The sequence below is a fragment of the Ranitomeya imitator genome, chromosome 5 (genome assembly GCF_032444005.1).
Source record: "Ranitomeya imitator isolate aRanImi1 chromosome 5, aRanImi1.pri, whole genome shotgun sequence".
Classification (NCBI taxonomy): domain Eukaryota; kingdom Metazoa; phylum Chordata; class Amphibia; order Anura; family Dendrobatidae; genus Ranitomeya; species Ranitomeya imitator.
In genome coordinates this window covers 72,242,920-72,266,316 of record NC_091286.1, presented here as the reverse complement: position 1 = coordinate 72,266,316, position 23,397 = coordinate 72,242,920, and the positions used below count along the sequence as shown (strand labels likewise).

The 23,397-nt window shown below is 48.5% G+C and overlaps 1 protein-coding gene across 1 annotated transcript in view; it reads left to right on the top strand.

Moving 5' to 3' along the window:
• Nucleotides 1–5,533: 5,533 nt before the first annotated feature.
• The window catches only part of SLX4IP (SLX4 interacting protein), a 197,831-nt gene continuing 179,967 nt past the window's right edge, over nucleotides 5,534–23,397 (top strand). Inside the window, exons 1-2 of the mRNA XM_069767899.1 lie at nucleotides 5,534–5,602; nucleotides 9,759–9,808. Coding sequence (XP_069624000.1) covers nucleotides 9,785–9,808 — 24 coding nt within the window. The 5' untranslated portion in view covers nucleotides 5,534–5,602; nucleotides 9,759–9,784. The remainder of the gene's footprint in view (nucleotides 5,603–9,758; nucleotides 9,809–23,397) is intronic.

Below are 23,397 nucleotides of genomic sequence, written 5' to 3'. Positions count from 1 at the left end.
GATCACTGCTTTTGTTGTACACGTAATGGAGTGTTTAATTTTGTATGTGGCCGTGCCTTTAGCATTCATAAATGTTTGAGCCCTCTTAATGTTCGGGCAGGCCACACAATTCCCACAAGGTCTGCATCCTATTATTGGTTTGGTTTTATTCAAAAAGGATACCGATGGTTTAGGATCTCCTACGTAGTGGCTCCTAACCAGGGTGTCCCTCAAGTTACGTGATCTTCTGAATGTTATATTGGGATGATCCCCAATATATTGTGCTAAAATTGGGTCACCTTGGAGGATAGGCCAAGATTTTGTGAGAAGCTGACGCATTAATTCTGATTGGCCATGGAATTGAGTGATAAATCTAGTTGGTTGGATTGACGGCTTGGTTTTCATAGAATATAATGTCTGATGTCGAGTTGTATATTTGGCTCTATTAAAGGCCTTTTTGATTGATCGGTGGCTATAACCCTGTTCTAAAAATCTGGCTTTCAAATCAGTTGATTGTTTCAAAAAATCGTCTTCATTAGTGCATATTCTTCTAAGACGTAGAAATTGACCAATCGGTATGGATCTTATCATAGCTTTCGGGTGTGATGATGTGGCATGAAGGAATGAATTGACGGATGTAGGTTTCCTGTATAAATCAGTAACCAAAAAATTATCCTCACCACGTTTTACATACACATCTAGGAACTCAATACAGTTGGAGTCACATTTAAAAGTTAGATGTATATTATTAGAATTCTGATTGAGCTGACCCATAAATTCCTCTAGCAGTGTTCTTGATCCCTGCCAAATAAAAAAGATGTCATCAATGAAGCGCACCCACAAGGGGATGCGCTCCATTGATGCCATAAGGTCAGATGCAAGGAGGTCCCTCTCCCACAGCCCCAGGAATAGATTTGCGTACGCAGGCGCAAAAGATGCGCCCATGGCGGTACCCTGGAGCTGTAGGTAGAGGGACCCCTTAAAAATAAAAAAGTTATGTGACAAAGAAAATTGGAGGAGTTCCAGAATGAAGTTGCTCATGTTCGTGGATATCATTGATGTGTCCAGAAAATACCGTATAGCCCTTAATCCATCATTGTGGCGGATATTAGTGTATAATGACTCCACATCGCAAGACACAAGTAATGTGTCATTGTCGATGTGGAGTCCATCCACTTTCTTTAAAAAATCATTCGTATCCTTTACAAACGAGGGCAACTCCTCGACAAGTGGTTTCAATTTGAAGTCAATAAATTTATTAATGTTTTCCATGAAATTGCCACACCCAGATATTATAGGTCTACCCGGTGGTGTAACACTATTTTTGTGTACTTTGGGCAGTAGATATAACGTGGGAATAACTGGTTCTGTAACCTGTAAGGCCAAGAACAATTCCTTGGTAATTATTCCATTCTCCTTAGCTTCTTTCAAGATTCCCATCAGTTCCTTACCAAATTTTTCCAGAGGATTGAACGTTAATTTCTTATAACACACCTCTACTTTTAATTGTTTAAATGCTTCCGCCTCATAAAGTGTTTTAGGCCAGATTACTATACTTCCACCCTTATCTGCAGGTTTTATTAAGATATCACTCATCCCCTGCAATTTAACCAAACTCTGTTTTTCCCCATAACTAAGATTATCCATATTGGGGTAACACGGGATTTTGTCAAATTCCTTGCTCACCGTCTGTACAAATATCTCCAATGTTGGGCAGGAGGATAAAGGTGGAAATCTACGTGAGCATGTTTGTATTGATTTCGGAATCTTACCGTCCTCACTTTCACTGTGTTCCCGTGCTAGTTCTTCCAAGATATTCAGTGCCTCCTGCTCCGTCTCTGTTGGAAATAGTCTCGTTAGATCTTCATTATGGAAATGCCGTTTAAAAATAAGTTTCCTGGCAAATAAATGTAAATCTTTGACCGCAGCAAATTTGTCAAACTTTGCTGCAGGACAAAACATTAGGCCCCTGTTTAACACAGCCATCTCTGTTTGAGAGAAACAATGAGAGCTCAAATTGATTACCTTATTGTTGCCTCTATAGTTGTCAGGGGAATATCTGAAATTCTTCTTAGCCGGCATGTAGCGAGGCTCACGTTTCCGTTTTGGTGTAGAGTTGATGGAAGTGGATACAGAGACGGAGGAGGAGGCACATGAAATATCACCATTAGTAACATCTGATGTTGTAGACAATGTTCTTCCACGGGGTTCTTCTTTACTCTGAGGTTTCCGCCATCTATATACTCTGCCATTGGCAATATCCCTCTGATCTCTTATTAATTTGCTGGTTTGTCTTGTCTGTATATCTTTTACCCACTGATCCACCAGTTTATCCAATTGAGGATCTATCGACTCAAATTGGTCGATTGTCAGTTGTGCTTTCGCCTTGATAAAGGTCTCCTCTAATAATTTATCAATATCAGTCAGAGTTTTTGCATTATATTGTATTAGTAGACCCATTAATTTCATTGATGTTTCGTTACATATGGTTTCCCATTTATTTATAAAGTCATTATCCTCAACTGGGAATGATGGTGTTATTTGGATCCGTAAACCCCTGGGGATAAGGTGCCGCTGTACATAGTTTTCTAAAAAAGCCCGGTTCCACCATGAGCGTGTTCTCCTGTGTGTCAGATTTTTAATAGTATAGAAAAAGTCATTAAATTGTGGACCATTAGTGGTAGTATCTTTTCCACCACTGGCCCCAAATACCAGATTCACTTGTCCCTGCCAGGACTGTTCCCTGGTCTTAAAGTCCATGCTGAAGCAAGAAGGATGGCCTGTGCAGAACACAGTAAATATACAACAATTAAAAAACACACTAGTGCACACAGGGTAAAAATTAACCAAAATATATATATATATATATATATATCAATATATATTAATAAATAAATAAATAAAACTACCCCAAGGACATCCAGTGTGTAAGTATCGCAGTGGGACACTACATATAATGAAGAGGAAATTTCTAGCTCCACATAGAAAAAAATCCCATAAAAACAATCAAAGCAAGGATGTGGTCATAAAAATTGCTTTATTAATTACATAAAACTCAGACTATACCATACAATAACAAAAAAATGCATATATATAAAAAAATGTATCACAATTATATATAAAAAAATGTATAAGTGCCTGTAGTTAACTGATGTCCATATATGTAAATCCTGTGTCCGTTATAACATGTCAATATGGCCCATAAAAAATACAAAAGATGAGAGGAAACACAACTATGAAAAAAAGTGTCAGATAAAAGCAGAAATCTGCGATAATGGGAGTGTACTCAATCTAATGTGCAAATAGTGCATATATGTGAAGCAACCAAACACTGCAAGCGGCAGCAAACAATAAAGTGCATGAGCCAATGGGCAATATACCATTATACAGTATGGAGCATCATGTGCGGTCATTATACAGTATGGAGCATCATGTGTGGCCATTATACAGTATGGAGCATCATGTGCGGTCATTATACAGTATGGAGCATCATGTGTGGTCATTATACAGTATGGAGCATCATGTGTGGCCATTATACAGTATGGAGCATCATGTGCGGTTATTATACAGTATGGAGCATCATGTGTGGTCATTATACAGTATGGAGCATCATGTGCGGCCATTATACAGTATGGAGCATCATGTGTGGCCATTATACAGTATGGAGCATCATGTGTGGCCATTATACAGTATGGAGCATCATGTGGGGCCATTATACGGTATTGAGCATCATATGTGGCCATTATACAGTATGGAGCATCATGTGGGGCCATTATACAGTATTGAGCATCATGTGTGGCCATTATACAGTATGGAGCATCATGTGTGGCCATTATACAGTATGGAGCATCATGTGTGGCCATTATACAGTATGGAGCATCATGTGCGGTCATTATACAGTATGGAGCATTATGTGCGGTCATTATACAGTATGGAGCATTATGTGCGGCAATTATACAGTATGGAGCATCATGTGCGGTCATTATACAGTATGGAGCACTGTGTGGCCATATTTTTTTGTTTATAATTATTCTTTATGAACAGTGTGATCAGCAGTGCTAAATGGGTGTAGTTGAGACGTGGATATGGGTGTGACTAGTGAATGGGTGTGGTCAGAGGCGTGACCTAAAATTTGCCGCGGCGCGCGTTGCGCGCCGCTAACTTTGTCCCTCTTTCCCCGCTTCAAAAGTTGGGAGGTATGGTTTAGTGTCATCTGCAAATATTGAAATTGTACTCTGCATGCCCCCTACAAGGTCATTAATAAATATGCTAAAAAGAAAAGGGCCCAATACTGACCCCTGTGGTACCCCATTGCTAACCGTGACCCAGTCCGAGTGTGCTCCATTAATAACCACCCTTTGTTTCCTATCCCTGAGCCAGCTCTCAACCCACTTACACATATTTTCCCCTATCCCCATTATTCTCATTTTATGTATCAACCTTTTGTGTGGCACCGTATCAAAAGCTTTTGAAAAGTCCATATACACAACGTCCACTGCGTTCCCTTGGTCCAGTCCGGAACTTACCTCTTCATAGAAACTGATCAGATTAGTCTGACAGGAACGGTCCCTAGTAAACCCAAGTGACCTCAGTGTGTGATTTGCATTGAAGTCTACAGCAAGTTTGCAACTTGCAGCAGAAAATGCAACACATTTGGTAACGTTTGCCACAGTGCGACGCCATATTAAATCGTTAGATGCTTCCAACACTGTGATTTCACTGCTGGGCGACACATCTTGCCGTGTAACCCTGGCCTTAAAGGGGCATTCTAGTTTGAAAACACTATCGCCAGAAAGGGCACCTTTTATTCCTGTCTTTTTCCAGCTGACACCTATAAAGAATGAATGGAGAGGCTGCGTACATTCCCGACTGCTGAATGCACTGCCAGTGTATGGTAACAGGATTTAAAGGGATCCTTTGTGGCGATCAGTGGGCATTGGTGATGAGAGAGTGTGCTCGGGTGTTATCCGTGTATCTTGGGTGTGCTCGTATTATCGTATATTATGTTCTGGTCCTTGCGTCTGCTGTTCGACAGCAGCAACACATGCGGGATTGCCTGTTAGGGAATCCCCACGTGTTGAAGCTGTCTGACAGCCGCGAATAATGCAGATGCAGGGATGCAAACATATTGATCGAGCATGCCCAAGACACACGGATAACATTCAGAGCCATCGATCTACAGTTATCATCTATCCATAAATTCTATCTCCCTGTATGCCCCGTTAAGTGGCTGTGCCATCATATAATCCCCTTTTCACAATCACAATTTATGACCCCAAGGATCATAATAACACCCTCTTTTTTTTATTCAGCTGCCATTTTTTGAGGTAAAAATCTAAATGAGCTCAACAACCTTTAAAAAAATACAAAGCTCTCGCTCACATCACATGACGCCTCATACTTTGCCTTACACTGCACTATCATACTTTTATCATTCGCGGTCGCATTCTGCATTTTGTCCCTCCACAGCCGCCGTAGTTCAGCGGCCATATTTGATTTGGGCAATGCATAGTGCTCAAAGCGAGCTGTTGCCCTTCCTTGTCCATTTCCTTGCCGCCGATTTCAGATCTCCTTGTGGTCTGATCCCTGTAGATGGGCGCCCGAGTATAATAGACAGAGAGAGGTAACAACTAGCTGTAGAATAGATGAGTGTTTGTCGTCTTCTTTATGATTATCAGGAGAGTGAACTGTGTGAGACTCGCCCGTACGAGCCAGAAAGTAAAGCGGGTCAGTTATATAATCCGGGGGTTATGTTGCCACCTGGTGGTCATTCCGAGGTAATACATGCTGAATTTACTGCAGCTCATTTGTATTAGGCAGCTGGTGCATGGCACAGGGGGCTGAGGTTAAAGGGGTGGTCCGACATACAAAGTAATAGTCATCCTTAATACCTATTTGGTGCTATAATCTAAGTTATTTTCTAATATTCATGAATTAAAAATTCCCTATCCTTCCGTAACTACACTAACTTCTTTTATTTGTATTTTTTTCACTTTTTTATGATGCTTTGTTTGAGAATCCCTGAAAAAAAGTATCATCAGGGGGCAGGTGCCATGGTCACAGCTGCAGCCTCCGCCCTGAAATGGAATGAAGTGTCATCAGTGACCATTGTTTCCGGGGCTGGGCTAGTTCCTGCGCAATGTGCACAGTGACAGTGCGCTCTCTCACTGGCTCAGATCAGCATTAACAAGCTGGCAGCAGAGCACACTCTTAGTGCTAGTTGTCAGAATACCCACCGTTCCCGTACGTGATGTCACTGGTATCTGCACGCTAGGTATTCTTACACCGTGCACTGACAGTGCGCTCTCACTGGCTCAGATCAGCAGTAATGAGGTGGTAAGAAAGCACGCTGTCAGGCTGCGTTGTCAGAATACCTGGTGTGCAGAGACCAGCACCAACCCCCAAGTGATGTCGCCGGTGTATGAACGCCGGGTGTTCTCACACCGTGCACTGACAGTGCGCTCTCGCACTGGCTCAGATCAGCAGTAATGAGGCAGTAGGAAAGCACACTGTCAGGGTTCGTTGTCAGAATACCCGGTGTTCAGAGACCAGCACCAACCCCATAAGTGATGTCGCCGGTGTATGCACGCCGGGTATTCTCACACCGTGCACTGACAGTGCGCTCTCTCACTGGCTCAGATCAGCAGTAATGAGGTGGTAGGAAAGCACGCTGTCAGGGTGCGTTGTTAGAATACCCGGTGTGCAGAGACCAGCACCAACCCCATAAGTGATGTCGCCGGTGTATGCACGCTAGGTATTCTCACACCGTGCACTGACAATGTGCTCTCACTGGCTCACATCAGCAGTAATGAGGTGGTAGGAAAGCGCGCTGTCAGGGTGCGTTGTTAGAATACCCGGTGTGCAGAGACCAGCACCAACCCCATAAGTGATGTCGCCGGTGTATGCACGCTAGGTATTCTCACACCGTGCACTGACAATGTGCTCTCACTGGCTCAGATCAGCAGTAATGAGGTGGTAGGAAAGCGCGCTGTCAGGGTGCGTTGTCAGAATACCCGGTGTGCAGAGACCAGCACCAACCCCATAAGTGATGTCGCCGGTGTATGCACTCCAGGTATTCTCACACTGTGCACTGACAGTGCACTCTCCTGCCGGCTCATTGCTGCTGATTGGAGCCAGCAGTGGTCGAACCCACAGTGATCAGCAAGTTATTCCCTTTCCTATAAAAAGGGTCTAACTTGGTTTTGGGGAATAAACCTTTAATAAATCCCCTGCCCCCACTCCATTGCGTTTTGCAGCATTTTCTTCTGGTGCTTAACTGGCAGTGTAAGGGTCAAGTCCCACGTTGCAGATTTTGCAGCTGTCATGAATATCCCTTCCATTCAGGAGAATTGGGTGGTGTCTCGTAAATGGGCGATTACAGAACTTTAAGCAACGAAATTCGCAGCCTATGAATTTCCACTAAAACCTGCGGCAATTTGTCACCTTAAAGGGATATTCCCATCTTAGAAATGTTTCACCTGCCCACAGGATAAGGGGTACCGTGCCGATTTCTGGGTCCCACCTGCCCACCATCACTCTGCCCATTGGTTGTAGAGTGGGACCCCACCGATGCTGAGAGGGGGCTCTGTAGTGTCCCATCTGAGTGGAGCGAAAGCCGCACTTGAGCGTCACCGCAATATTTATTGCATATGGGACGGCTGGAGATCGTCACAGTGATCGGCGTCCTCCAACAGTCACAGTGGCAATAAATAGAGTGGGGGTCGCATGGTCGGCCATCGCTCCTGGACAACGGGCACCTCCGAGCCCTGTTCCCAGGATCAGTGGAGCCCATCCGGATCAGTCGGGGTCCTGGCGGTGTAGTTAGGGGGATGGCTTTCTAAGACAGGAATAACCTTTAAAACCTAGAGCAAATATTGAATGGTCTCTATACAGTATACGGTATATACATATGTAACATACATGCAGTGTTTGTGCATGAGTGCTGTCAAATCACCATTTATTACCGTAAAATTGCATCAGTAAACCGTAATGTGACAGCACAGCGAGATAGGGGTCCTCTGGGGATCAGTACATACTTACACACTTGGTCAAAATAGTTGGTACCTCTCGTTTAATGACAGAAAAACCCACAATGGTCACAGAACTTGAATCTGAGAAAAGTAATAATAAATAAAAAATCTATGAAAATGAACAAATGAACTTCAGACATTGCTTTTCAACCATGATTCCACAGCATGTAAATAAAAAGTAAAACTCATGAAATAGGCCTGGACAGAAATGATGGTTCCCTTAATTTAATATTTTGCTGCACAACCTTTTGAGGCAATCAAGCGATTCCTGTAACTGTCAATGAGACTTCTGCACCTCTCCACAGGTATTTTGCCCGCTCCTCAAGAGCAAACTGCTCCTGTTGTCTCGTGTTTGAAGGTTGCCTTTTCCAGACGGCATGTTCCAGCTTTTTTCCAAAGATGCTCAATAGGATTTAGGTCGGGGCTCATAGAACGCCACTTCGGAATAGTCCAATGTTTTCCTCTCAACCATTCTTGGGTGTTTTTAGCTGTGTGTGTTTTGGGTTATTATCCTGTTACAAGACCCATGACCTGCGACTGAGCCCAAGCTTTCTGACAGTGGGCAGCACATTTCTCTCTAGAATCCCTTGATAGTCTTGAGATTTCATTGCACCCGCCACAGATTCTAGACACCCTGTGCCAGCAAAGCAGCCCCCGAACATAACAGAGCCTCCTCCATGTTTCACAGTAGGGACAGTGTTCTTTTCTTGATATGCTTCATTTTTCCGTCTGTGAACATAGAGCTGATGTGCCTTGCTAAAAAGTTCCATTTTTGTATCATCTATCCATAGGACATTCTCCCAGAAGCTTTGTGGCTTGTCAAGTTTGGCAAATTCCAGCCTGGCTTTTTTATGAGTTTTTTCCAACAATGGTGTCCTCCTTGGTCGTCTCCCATGAAGTCCACTTTGGCTCATACAAGGATGGATGTGCGATCTGACACTGATGCTCCTTGAGCTTGAAGTTCACCTTTAATCTGTTTAGAAGTTTTTCTGTGCTCTTTTGTTACCATTCGCATTATCCGTCTCTTTGATTTATCATCAGTTTTCCTCCTGCGGCCACGTCCAGGGAGGTCGGCTACAGTCCTATGGATCTTACATTTCTGAATAATATGTGCAACTGTAGTCACAAGAACATCAAGCTGCTTGGAGATGGTCTTATAACTTTTACCTTTAACATGTTTGTCTATAGTTTTCTTTCTAATCTCCTGAGACAACTCTTTCCTTCGCTTCCTCTGGTCCATGTTGAGTGTGATACACACCATGTCACCAAACAGCACAGTGAGAACCTGTAGCCCTATATACAGGCCACTCACTGATTCCAAGATTGTAGACACCTGTGATGCTCGTTAGTGGACACAACGTGATTTAACATCTCCTTTATGTCACATTATTTGCAGGGGTACCATCATTTCTGTCCAGGCCTATTTCTTGAGTTTTATTTTTAAAAATTCTGTGGTAGCATGGTTGAAAAGCAATGTCTGACTTTCATTTCATCATTTTCATAGATCTTTTATTTGTTATTACTTTTGTTAGATTCAAGTTATTTCTGTGACCATTGTGGGGTTTTCTGTCACTAAACGAGGGGTTCCAACAATTTTGACCATGGGTGTATCTCTTGGTATCTGCCCAGCTGGGGCAATGTGTGATTATCCCCCTCTGGCGTCCTCTGCTCGTCCTGCCATGTTCTGCAGAGTCATGGAATATGACTTCTCCTCCCGTAACCGATATCATTCTTTGCTGATCGTTACAGGTCTCGTATCTGGACGGCGTGACCTGATGTCTTCCAAACTGGTTGTCAAGGTAGGAACTAATCATTACACGAATCTCTGTCCACATCTGTCCCCGGGGGTGAATACTTTATGAATTGTGTGATTTGCCCTGGTGGTGATACATAAGTTTAATGTACAGATCCTCCATAGTCATCAAGAGTCATCTGATCAACCTCTACGTACAGGAATCTTAGAGAAAGATAATGTCCTCTTCAGGGGGGTTCACATTTTGGAACAAAATCTTTCTCTGGAAGTGCTTTATTCTTAGAGGTCAGAGAAGGCGCTCCTGAAGGCTGCATTGCTTCATAGGACTGTAGATGTAAACACATTTACTTTTCAGGAGGCCAGGAAAGCTGTGTGACAACCCCTTCAGCTGCTAAAATAACAACCAATGGCTATGTGTCCACAGTGTCTTTAAAGGGGTATTCTCATCTCCAAGATCCTATCCCAATTTGTAGTTGGTGTAATAATGACAATATTATCAAATACCTCCAATTAGAAATGTTGTACAGTTCTTCTGATGAGCTATGTCGCTTACCACAAGTGCAGGCATTTCAGTACATTAGGTATCCATGGTTAAGATCACTAACAACTAACTCACTATATGAATGGTCGTAACCATGGATACCTAAGCTACTTGACTTACATCCAAGGTAGCTTCTCGCATTCCAGAGCCATGTTCTCAGGTTCACAGGGGTCCTAGTGGCTGCATCTCCAACTATCGGTTAGTTATCCCCCTATCCTAAGAATAGGATTCAGGCTATGTGCACACGTTGCGGATTAGGCTTAGGAATTTCTGGTGCGGATTCTGCCTCTTCTGGCAGAAAACGCACCTGCGGATTTGTCGCATTTTTTGTGCGGTTCCACAACATTTTTTGTGCGTTTTTGCTGCGGTTTTATTGCGGATTTTATTGCGGATTTGCTGCGTTTTTTACCCCTGCAGTTTTTTATAATGGAATGGGTATAAAAACGCTGCAGATTCACAAAAAAGAAGTGACATGCTACTTCTTTTAAACCGCAGCGTTTCCGCAGCGGATTTTCCACGAAGTGTGCTCAGGTCCGTGCTGTTCCTTTTCCAGCGCTGCTCAGATCAACGCTGTTACTTTTCCAGGGCTGCTCTAGTCACCGCTGCTCCTGTTCGAGTTCTGCTCAGGTCCCTGATGCTGCTTTTCCAGCGCTGCTCAGGTCCCTGCTGCTCCTTTTCCAGCGCTGCTCAGGTCCCTGGTGCTCCTTTCCCAGCGCTGCTCATGTCCCTGCTGCTCCTTTCCCAGCGCTGCTCAGGTCCCTGCTGCTCCTGTTCCAGCGCTGCTCAGGTACCTGCTGCTCCTTTTCCAGCGCTGCTCAGGCCCCTGCTGCTCCTTTCCCAGCGCTGCTCAGGTTCCTGCTGCTCCTTTCCCAGCGCTGCTCAGGTCCCTGCTGCTCCTTTCTTAGTGCTGCTCAGGTCCCTGCTGCTCCTTTCCCAGCGCTGCTCAGGTCCCTGCTGCTCCTTTCCCAGCGCTGCTCAGGTCTCTGCTGCTCCTTTTCTAGCGCTGCTCAGGTCCCTGCTGCTCCTTTCCCAGCACTGCTCAGGTTCCTGCTTCTCCTTTTCTAGCGCTGCTCAGGTCCCTGCTGCTCCTGTTCCAATGCTGCTCAGGTCCCTGCTGCTCCTCTTCTAGTGTTGCTCAGGTCCGTGCTGTTCCTTTTCCAGCGCTACTCAGGTCAACGCTGTTACTTTTCCAGCGCTGCTCAGGTCCCTGCTGCTCCTTTCCCAGCGCAGCTCAGGTCCCTGCTGCTCCTTTTCCAGCGCTGCTCAGGTCCCTGCTGCTCCTTTCCCAGCGCTGCTCAGGTCCCTGCTGCTCCTTTTCCAGCGCTGCTCAGATCAACGCTGTTACTTTTCCAGGGCTGCTCTAGTCACCGCTGCTCCTGTTCCAGTTCTGCTCAGGTCCCTGCTGCTGCTTTTCCAGCGCTGCTCAGGTCCCTGCTGCTCCTTTTCCAGCGCTGCTCAGGTCCCTGCTGCTCCTTTCCCAGCGCTGCTCAAGTCCCCACGGCTCATCTTTCAGCGCTGCTCAGGTCCCCACAGCTCATCTTTCAGCGCTGCTCAGGTCCTGGCTGCTCATCTTCCAGTGCTGTTTAGGTCCCCGCGGCTCATCTTCCAGCTGCTCAGGTCAACGCTGCTCCTGTTCCAGTGCTGCTCAGGTCCCTGCTGCTCCTTTCCCAGCGCTGCTCATGTCCCTGCTGCTCCTTTCCCAGCGCTGCTCAGGTCCCTGCTGCTCCTTTCTTAGTGCTGCTCAGGTCCCTGCTGCTCCTTTCCCAGCGCTGCTCAGGTCCCTGCTGCTCCTTTCCCAGCGCTGCTCAGGTCTCTGCTGCTCCTTTCCCAGCACTGCTCAGGTTCCTGCTTCTCCTTTTCTAGCGCTGCTCAGGTCCCTGCTGCTCCTGTTCCAATGCTGCTCAGGTCCCTGCTGCTCCTCTTCTAGTGTTGCTCAGGTCCGTGCTGTTCCTTTTCCAGCGCTACTCAGGTCAACGCTGTTACTTTTCCAGCGCTGCTCTGGTCACCGCTGCTCCTGTTCCAGTTCTGCTCTGGTCACCGCTGCTCCTGTTCCAGTTCTGCTCATGTCCCTGCTGCTCCTTTCCCAGCGCTGCTCAAGTCCCCACGGCTCATCTTTCAGCGCTGCTCAGGTCCCCACAGCTCATCTTTCAGCGCTGCTCAGGTCCTGGCTGCTCATCTTCCAGTGCTGTTTAGGTCCCCGCGGCTCATCTTCCAGCTGCTCAGGTCAACGCTGCTCCTGTTCCAGTGCTGCTCATGTCCCTGCTGCTCCTTTCCCAGCGCTGCTCAGGTCCCTGCTGCTCCTTTCTTAGTGCTGCTCAGGTCCCTGCTGCTCCTTTCCCAGCGCTGCTCATGTCCCTGCTGCTCCTTTCCCAGCGCTGCTCAGGTCCCTGCTGCTCCTTTCTTAGTGCTGCTCAGGTCCCTGCTGCTCCTTTCCCAGCGCTGCTCAGGTCCCTGCTGCTCCTTTCCCAGCGCTGCTCAGGTCTCTGCTGCTCCTTTCCCAGCACTGCTCAGGTTCCTGCTTCTCCTTTTCTAGCGCTGCTCAGGTCCCTGCTGCTCCTGTTCCAATGCTGCTCAGGTCCCTGCTGCTCCTCTTCTAGTGTTGCTCAGGTCCGTGCTGTTCCTTTTCCAGCGCTACTCAGGTCAACGCTGTTACTTTTCCAGCGCTGCTCTGGTCACCGCTGCTCCTGTTCCAGTTCTGCTCTGGTCACCGCTGCTCCTGTTCCAGTTCTGCTCATGTCCCTGCTGCTCCTGTTCCAGCGCTGCTCAGGTCCCTGCTGCTCCTTTCCCAGCGCTGCTCAAGTCCCCGCGGCTCATCTTTCAGCGCTGCTCAGGTCCCCACAGCTCATCTTTCACCGCTGCTCAGGTCCTGGCTGCTCATCTTCCAGTGCTGTTTAGGTCCCCGCGGCTCATCTTCCAGCTTCTCAGGTCAACGCTGCTCCTGTTCCAGTGCTGCTCAGGTCCCTGCTGCTCCTTTTCTAGTGTTGCTCAGGTCCGTGCTGTTCCTTTTCCAGCGCTGCTCAGGTCACCGCTGCTCCTGTTTGTTCTGCTCAGGTCCCTGCTGCTCCTTTTCCATCACAGCTCAGGTCCCTGCTGCTCCTTTTCCAGTGCTGCTCAGGTCCCTGCTGCTCCTTTCCCAGCGCTGCTCAGGTCCCTTCTGCTCCTTTTCCAGCGCTGCTCAGGTCCCTGCTGCTCCTTTCCCAGCGCTGCTCAGGTCTCTGCTGCTCCTTTTCCAGTGCTGCTCAGGTCCCTGCTGCTCCTTTCCCAGTGCTGCTCAGGTCCCTGCTGCTCCTTTCCCAGCACTGCTCAGGTCCCTGCTGCTCCTTTTCTAGCGCTGCTCAGGTCCCTGCTGCTCCTGTTCCAGCGCTGCTCAGGTCCCTGCTGCTCCTTTTCCAGCGCTGCTCAGGTTCCTGCTGCTCCTTTTCCAGCGCTGCTCAGGTCCCTGCTGCTCCTTTTCTGTCACTGCTCAGGTCCCTGCTGCTCCTGTTCTAGTGCTGCTCAGGTCCCTGCCGCTCCTTTTCCAGCGCTGCTCAGGTCCCTGCTGCTCCTTTTCTGTCACTGCTCAGGTCCCTGCTGCTCCTGTTCTAGTGCTGCTCAGGTCCCTGCCGCTCCTTTTCCAGCGCTGCTCAGGTCCCTGCTGCTCCTGTGCCAGCGCTGCACAGATCCCTGCTGCTCCTTTTCCAGTGCTGATCAGGACCCTGCTGCTCCTTTCCCAGCGCTGCTCAGGTCTCTGCTGCTCCTGTTCCAGCGCATCTCAGGTCCCTGCTGCTCCTTTCCCAGCGCAGCTCAGGTCCCTGCTGCTCCTGTTCCAGTGCTGCTCAGATCCCTGCTGCTCCTTTTCCAGTGCTGCTCAGGTCCCTGCTGCTCCTTTCCCAGCACTGCTCAGGTCTCTGCTGCTCCTTTTCCAGTGCTGATCAGGTCCCTGCTGCTCCTTTCCCAGCGCTGCTCAGGTCTCTGCTGCTCCTGTTCCAGCGCATCTCAGGTCCCTGCTGCTCCTTTCCCAGCGCAGCTCAGGTCCCTGCTGCTCCTGTTCCAGTGCTGCTCAGATCCCTGCTGCTCCTTTTCCAGTGCTGCTCAGGTCCCTGCTGCTCCTTTCCCAGCACTGCTCAGGTCTATGCTGCTCATTTTTTAGCGCATCTCAGGTCCCTGCTGCTCCTTTCTCAGCGCAGCTCAGGTCCGGGCTGCTCCTGTTCCAGCGCTGCTCAGGTCCCTGCTGCTCCTGTTCCAGCGCAGCTCAGGTCCCTGCTGCTCCTGTTCCAGTGCTGCTGCACAGGTCCCTGCTGGTCTCTTCTGGACATGTGACTATAGCAGCCAATTGCTGCCCACAGAAGTGAGAAATAGGACATTATTACAGCCAGTGAATGGAGATCCGGGCAGCACTTGAAGAAAAGAGGGGAGAATTGATTAGGGGGGTAGAGTGTTTGTTTGTTTTTCTAATAGAAAAAACAGGGGCCTAAATCCATTTCACAATTCCAATGTGCTTGATGAGATTGGTGTTACAAGCCAGATATGTAATTTTATTTTACATTTTGGCACAAAAAACCCATGTTTAAAAAAAAAAAAATGTAATTTGTGTGTCACTACATAATGAGAGCCTCTACTTTTTTCTCGTTGATTTTTTTTAAGGGTGTCTTTTTTTTGTTGTTGTTTTTAGATGAAAATTTTAGAGGATCTATCACTTGCTCGAAAAAATTGAGTGCTGTTGATTGTACAAATTCCTGTGCTCCCCCATTTCTGTTTTGTGCTGCATCGCTCCATTTCAGCGATACTCATGTTTGTTGCTTTTGATGATCAGTGCGATCATCTGAATATGGCGAAGTCCCCAAACCAGTCACTGGAGGAACACTACACAGAGGACAGTGCTGTTTTTGGCTGATGGGATAGTGGACCTGTAGTGAGGCACAACCACTAGATGGCAGTATTTATCTATATTTCGGCGCCCCCTTTGCTGAGCTCAGGCTCTGGTTATAGAATAGCAGGGTCCTTACACCAGAAGAAGCTATTGAGTTATGCTGAACTGATATCTCATGGAAAGTACCAGCGCAGGACCTCTATTACCACTGTGATCAGGGTCCTCGCATTTTATCAGGGGGTCTCAACACTTATTGAACTGCTCACTACAAAAGTATATGTATTTTAATAACAACATGTATGAGGGGATCTCTCAGACTTCTTTTTAGTCCAGGGCTTCATGGCTTCCAGATCCGCCTACAACTTGCAGTAAAGTTGCCGGATTATTTTTAAGGTGCCATTTGGCGATGATGAGTGATTTTAAGATTTGCAATACAAACTAAAAAAAAAAAAGTCACTAACTCGCAGTCGCACGTTTCATATTGCTTTCTGTTGACTTTTCCAGCAGGTTTGGATTTTCCACAACTGTCTGCTGCGGTTGCATCACGCCACGTGCAGTAATATGGCCGCATTCACTATGTGATCTGGGTGTAGTGGGTCCCATGTTTCCCCAGCAGACCATGGCCATCACATTATTACCTATGTGTGATGTCGGAGTCATGGCAGGAGACTCACAGATCAGAATACTCATGTTTGTAGGATATTGGTATGATTTCAGGACAGGCTGAAGGTGGCCACATGTACTAGATGAACATTGACTGAACGTGACCATATCAGCCTCAGATTGTGTGTGAGGTGTCCGCACTCTCCCTAGAAAGCAGATAGAGAGAGAGAAGGATTGGACATCTTGATTGTCAGCGTGCCTTATCCTTTAAGACTCAGTCAGAGGTTTCTTTCAGCCACTTGTTCCCTTGTCCCCATTTTAAGTACATGCACACTTGGCCAATTTGAGCATGCTTGTGTACAGGGGGGTTGGGATGGTGAAAAGAAAGTAAAACCGCCCCCATACTTTTATGTCCCTACGCTCCCTGAAAGCAGAGCAGTTTTTTTCTGTTCCCCCACTATCAGCCCCTGTAAGTTTCCCTACTGATATATGAATTGAAAAGTTCCTAAACTGGTCATATGTATCCGAAGTAAAGTATCATCTGGACACGCTGGTAAGGAACAGATGTGGATATTCTGTGTTTTTTTTTCTTTAAACTGAGCATTTAATAAAGTTGGACTTTTACCCTGAGGAATTGGATCATCACAGGGGTGTATCATTATAGAGTGGCATCTGTGCCCAAGTTATTGAGCTGTTTTTTCTATTCTACTACTCTTTATACTGTGGGGGGAGGGGGCACTGTGCTGTCTGGCACGGCCGAGTCGCTGGGGGCACTGTGCTGTCTGGCACGGCCGAGTCGCTGGGGGCACTGTGGTGTCTGGCACGGCTGAGTCGCTGGGGGCACTGTGCTGTCTGGCACGGCTGAGTCGCTGGGGGCACTGTGCTGTCTGGCACGGCCGAGTCGCTGGGGGCACTGTTGTGTCTGGCACAGCTGAGTCGCTGGGGGCACTGTGCTGTCTGGCACGGCCGAGTCGCTGGGGGCACTGTGCTGTCTGGCACGGCCGAGTCGCTGGGGGCACTGTGGTGTCTGGCGCGGCCGAGTCGCCGTGGGCACTATGGTGTCTGGCGCGGCCGAGTCGCCATGGGCACTATGGTGTCTGGCTCGGACAAGTCGCGGGGGCACTGTGCTGTCTGGCACCCTTGAGTCGCTGGGGGCACTGTGGTGTCTGGCACGGCCGAGTTGCCGGGGAGCACTGTGCTGTCTGGCACGGCTGAGTCGCTGGGGGCACTGTGGTGTCTGGCACGGCCGAGTCGCCAGGTGCACTGTGGTGTTTGGCAAGGTCGAGTCGCTGGGGGCACTGTGGTGTCTGGCACGGCCGAGTCGCTGGGGGCACTGTGGTGTCTGGCACGGCCGAGTCGCTGGGGGCACTGTGCTGTCTGGCACGGCCGAGTCGCTGGGGGCACTGTGCTGTCTGACACGACCGAGTCGCTGGGGGGACTGTGCTGTCTGGCACGGCTGAGTCGCTGGGGGCACTGTGCTGTCTGGCACAGCTGAGTCACTGGGGGCACTGTGGTGTCTGGCACGGCTCAGTCGCTGGGGGCACTGTGGTGTCTGGCACAGCTGAGTCGCTGGGGGCACTGTGGTGTCTGGCACGGCTGAGTCGCTGGGGGCACTGTGGTGTTTGGCACGGCCGAGTCGCTGGGGGCACTGTGCTGTCTGGCACGGCTGAGTCGCTGGGGGCACTGTGCTGTCTGGCACGGCTGAGTCGCTGGGGGCACTGTGGTGTCTGGCACGGCCGAGTGGCTGGGGGCACTGTGCTGTCTGGCACGGCTCAGTTGCTGGGGGCACTGTGGTGTCTGGCACGGCCGTGTTGCCGTGGGCACTATGGTGTCTGGCTCAGCAAGTCGCTGGGGGCCTGGGGGCACTGTGGTGTCTGGCACGGCTGAGTCGCTGGGGGCACTGTGCTGTCTGGCACGGCTGAGTCGCTGGGGCACTGTGGTGTCTGGCACGGCTGAGTCGCTGGGGGCACTGTGGTGTCTGGCACGGCTGAGTCGCTGGGGGCACTGTGCTGTCTGGCACGGCCGAGTCACTGGGGGCACTGTGGTGTCTGGCACGGCTGAGTCGCTGGGGGCCTGGGGGCACTGTGGTGTCTGGCACGGCTGAGTCGCTGGGGGCACTGTGCTGTCTGGCACGGCTGAGTCGCTGGGGCACTGTGGTGTCTGGCACGGCTGAGTCGCTGGGGCACTGTGGTGTCTGGCACAGCTGAGTCGCTGGGGGCACTGTGGTGTCTGGCACGGCTGAGTCGCTGGGGGCACTGTGGTGTCTGGCACGGCTGAGTCGCTGGGGGCACTGTGCTGTCTGGCACGGCCGAGTCGCTGGGGGCACTGTGGTGTCTGGCACGGCTGAGTCGCTGGGGGCACTGTGGTGTCTGGCACGGCTGAGTCGCTGGGGGCACTGTGGTGTCTGGCACGGCCGAGTCGCTGGGGGCACTGTGGTGTCTGGCACGGCCGAGTCGCTGGGGGCACTGTGGTGTCTGGCACGGCTGAGTCGCTGGGGGCACTGTGGTGTCTGGCACGGCTGAGTCGCTGGGGGCACTGTGGTGTCTGGCACGGCTGAGTCGCTGGGGCACTGTGGTGTCTGGCACGGCTGAGTCGCTGGGGGCACTGTGGTGTCTGGCACGGCTGAGTCGCTGGGGCACTGTGGTGTCTGGCACGGCTGAGTCGCTGGGGGCACTGTGGTGTCTGGCACGGCTGAGTCGCTGGGGCACTGTGGTGTCTGGCACGGCTGAGTCGCTGGGGGCACTGTGGTGTCTGGCACGGCTGAGTCGCTGGGGCACTGTGGTGTCTGGCACGGCTGAGTCGCTGGGGGCACTGTGGTGTCTGGCACGGCTGAGTCGCTGGGGCACTGTGGTGTCTGGCACGGCTGAGTCGCTGGGGGCACTGTGGTGTCTGGCACGGCTGAGTCGCTGGGGGCACTGTGGTGTCTGGCACGGCTGAGTCGCTGGGGGCACTGTGGTGTCTGGCACGGCTGAGTCGCTGGGGGCACTGTGGTGTCTGGCACGGCTGAGTCGCTGGGGGCACTGTGCTGTCTGGCACGGCTGAGTCGCTGGGGGCACTGTGGTGTCTGGCACGGCTGAGTCGCTGGGGGCACTGTGCTGTCTGGCACGGCTGAGTCGCTGGGGGCACTGTGGTGTCTGGCACGGCTGAGTCGCTGGGGGCACTGTGCTGTCTGGCACGGCTGAGTCGCTGGGGGCACTGTGGTGTCTGGCACGGCTGAGTCGCTGGGGGCACTGTGGTGTCTGGCACGGCTGAGTCGCTGGGGGCACTGTGGTGTCTGGCACGGCTGAGTCGCTGGGGCACTGTGGTGTCCCTCTGTTCTCATCTTACTGGATAAAAATTCCGCTATAAATGCAATCATGTCTTTGGCGGGGTTTCCTCTGTGTACTGTCACAACCACTATGCTGTCTTTTCAGGAAAATCTATTATAAAATGATAAAAGAGGAGAACACAGGGGTATTTTGTTTTCTTTTTCTTGCAGCTTGGGAATTTCATGTAGAAAAATAGTTTTACTCTCCTGAAAAATATTTATGGCGACTTATGAATCCATGAGAATTAATTTTTGAATGCCTTTGTATGAAATCATAGGGACAGTATGAACCCATAGACTTCTATAGGGTGCCATACTACCGGTCTAATACAACCTGTGTGCATGAGGATGGAAGGCCACCTCTTTATTTCAGAGATGAGGAATGGGGAAATGTCCATTCCTGTGGTCTATATCATGTATGACGGATTTTACTTAGTCATGCTCCTGTGGGGAACAACCTGCACGGACTGTAACCACCATACAGCCGGCGACATACAGACCCTGTAACCGCTCCCCTCTTACTGCGAGGCCTAAGCACTCAGGATCTATGTGACTGCTGTCCGTTCCAGGGCATTTCCAAGCAAATGAAGCATGTTTTTATAAGGCATGTTTTACAAGGGCCTGTAAAAAATGAATAGCTTTGGCTTCATAAATGAGGGTCTTGTGCACAGCGCCGATCCATTGTGTCCTGTAATGTGCCAGTGTGCCAGCAAATCACTGAGGAGGGGGCCCAGGAAAAACCAGGGGATATAATATCATCTACTAGTGGAAAACACCACCAACATGGAAAAACATCTAAACTTCTCAGTATTTGGTGAGTTTTTTACCTCAGAATTTGTCAGCGAATACCAGGAGTGGGTGATAACTACAGAAGTGGTGCATATGTTTCTATTATACTTTTCCTCTCATTGTTCCACTCCTGGTTTTGGCTTATAAATACTGAGGTAAAAAACTCACCAAATCCTCAATGTGTGCACGTGGCCTGATGGTCACAGCACTGGTTGGACAGTGTAAGACTGTGCAGGGACACACTGAAAACTGGTATCGCCCAGCTGTCAGTTTATTCATACATTTTTAGGAGGCAAAGTAATATTGAGTCCTAAATATTCTCCAGAATTGTCTTTTTTTTTTATTTATAAGTACTTTCCAAAATTGACTTTTCTGGAAAGTGGATGTCCTTCACTTTGTTTTTTTTTTTTGGAACAGAAAAATGTAATTCATGCCCAAATCCAATGAGTTAAATCACTGATGTAAATGGAAGCAGACGGGCGCTGTTGACTTTTAGGCCAGGGTCACACTTGCGAGTGCAATGCGAGAAACTTGCATCAATACCTGGCACTGGTGTCGGCACTCGGGACGGCATAGAAATACATGCAGCCGCACGCTCCGGTCCCGGTATTGATGTGAGAGACTTGCACGAGTTTCTCGCACTGCACTCGGAAGTGTGACCCCGGCCTTAAGGTATCTGTCGAAGTTCCGTTAATTTTTTTTTTGTGGGCTTGACGTGCTGCCGCCTTCTAATATTTTAGAAAAAGTGCATCAAGCAGAACTTTTTTTTCCCATCCTAAAAACTGAGATGTAATAGAACCCACATCCAACCCCATAATAATCAGTGGGGTTTCTCTGCTTGTGTCTGCCTTAGTTATGCCACTGATCTGTTTTGGACTATTGATTTGAATAAGAGACGGATGTGCAGTACCCAGCCATGGCCACTACAAAAAACATGGCGCAGTTCCAGCCGCTGTCACTGACAATAGCTGGTTAGCGGGGGCATCCGAGTGTTGGACCCCAGCCAATCTATTCTCATGTCCTTTCAATGGTCTTGAGGATAGATTTTGAGGACCGGGCTGCCAACCGTCCAGAAATTCTAGTCCGTAAAAATAAGGCTCTTTTCTTTCCCTGTCCGTAAAAAAGATTTAACAAGTCCGTATATTAACCCTCTCTTGACTCATTACGCACATGCTCCACGAAAATTAAAAGTTTGCAGCGGTCACAAGACCGGTGGGGGATACAGGGCTGAGAGTGGGATCAGAAGGTAATCTCAAAACGGTGCAAATAAAAACTGCAGCTTTCCCCCAAAAAACATTAAAAAAGTATAAATAAGATGTAGCTGTAGTACTGACCCCCCCAAAAAACAGTTAACAGTCACTGATTTTTTTTTTCTTTTTCTTTTCATTATACCCTATAAAGATTTTTTTCTGTATTTTTTTCAGCACATTAAAATGTAAAATAAGTAAGGAAGAAAAAAACATAACTGAAAAGAGGTTAAAAAAAAAAAAAGTAATTATCTTTTTCATCTCCTTGGAAACCATGTAGAGCTTACAGGTCTTATGATTTAGGAGTCATAACATGAGCTAACATTAATAAATGTACACGCACAGAATGATTCTGCAGTTTTACGTGACTGCGTACTTCTCCATTTTGTGCAAAAATCATTTATTTTTAGTTGTCTGACAATTAGTAACAATGCTTCCTCATGCGCTGATAATGACTATTGTCCTTTTTTTGGAACATTACAAAAGTGAATTCATGGAATTTGGCAGAATTGATGTCATGTTCTTGCTGCATGTTCGGTAATTCTCAAGTGAAACGACCTCCCGGCTGATGAGCTGATAATGACTGTCAGAATTTCATGCAAATGTTCTGAGGTTGTCCAATTTACTCAGTGCATCCATTTCTGTTACTGTTTTCGTGATCTATGTTCTGTCACTGAATGGAAACTTAGTTGTTTTTTTTTTCTTCTCTTTTGGAGGGTGAGAATTTGTCCTGTACACGTCATGATCCTATATACTGTATGGACCAAAGTATTGAGACACCTGCACACAGTACTCGTACAACAACTTTTATAAATCCATAGGCATTAAAGGGAATCTGTCACCCCGCCCCAGGACGTATGTGACCTATTAATATGGGCATACAGGTGATAGAAATGTTACACTAGTCCTACCTGTATGCCTCATATGAATGGTCTTGTTGTGGAAAGATGTTATATTCTTTCTCTTTTGCTTTCTTCCAGGCTCCAGGGTGTGCAGTGCCTGGAAGAAATCCCTGCCTCCTCTCCTCATTGTAATCCTACCCCCTCCCTTCAGCATCAGTTATGGCCATGGAATCCTGCACCTGAGCCCTGCACGGTCTCAGAAATACATACCTCATCCATCTATGGGTGCTGCATTCAGGGATCTTCTGCGCAGGCGCTGGCGCCTTGCGCTCCAGTGACCTCCGGTGTGCTCGCCGATAATGTGCTCTCCTTACATCCTCCCTGCATAGTCATCCGTATGTACACATGGTTCCTAGCTATGACTATGCAGCCAGGAAGTGGGGAGAGCACCTTATCGACGCACACACTGGAGGTCACATTGACTCGTCGGCACATGCGCAGAAGATCCCGGAATGCAGTGCCCACAGAAGGGAGCATAAGGTATGTATTTCTAAGGGAGTGCAGGGCAAAGGCGCAGGATTCCAGGGGCGTAACTGATGTGCATGGGAGGGATGTAGTATTTTAATGAGGAGAGGAGGCAGGGATTTCTTCCTGGTACCGCATGCCCCAGAGCCTGGAAGAAATCATTAACATAAAGACTGAATATAACATTTCTCAGCATCAAGACCATTAATATGAGGCATACAGGTAGGACTAGTGTAACATTTCTGTTACCTGTATGCCCATATTAATAGGTCATATATGTCCCGGAAGTGACAGATTCCCTTTCATGTGGCTCCCTACTGTGCAGGTGCAACAGCTTCCATTATTCTGGGAAGTTTTTGGACAACATTTTGTAGGTGTTTGTGGGAATTTTTGGCAATTCATCCAAAAGAGCACGGTGGCTCAGTGGTTAACACTGTTGGTTTGGTTCTTGGATCAAGTCCCACCAAGGACAACATCTTCAGTGAGTTTGTATGTTCTCCCTGCGTTTGCGTGGGTTTCCTCCGGGTTCTCTTCTTTCTTTCCACACTCCAAACACATACTGATAGGGAATTTAGATTGTGAGCCCTAATGGGGATAGAGATGATGTTGTATGTTAAACGTTATGGAATATGAAGGCGCTGTATAAGCTAAGCAATAATAGTAATAATACTGAGAAGAGCGTTTGTGAGGCCAGACACTGATGTTGGATGAGAAGTTCTGGGTTGCAAGCTCTGTTGTATTTCATCTCATAGGTGTCGGATGAGGTTGAGGTCAAGTCCTTCCACACAAAGCTCACCCAACCATGCCTTGATGGACTTTGAACAGAACAGGGCCTTTCTCAAACCATTCCCCAAAGCTGGAAGTTACAATTGTCCAAAATGTCTTGAAGTATCAAGATTTCCCTTCACTGGAACTAAGAGCCATGGACAACC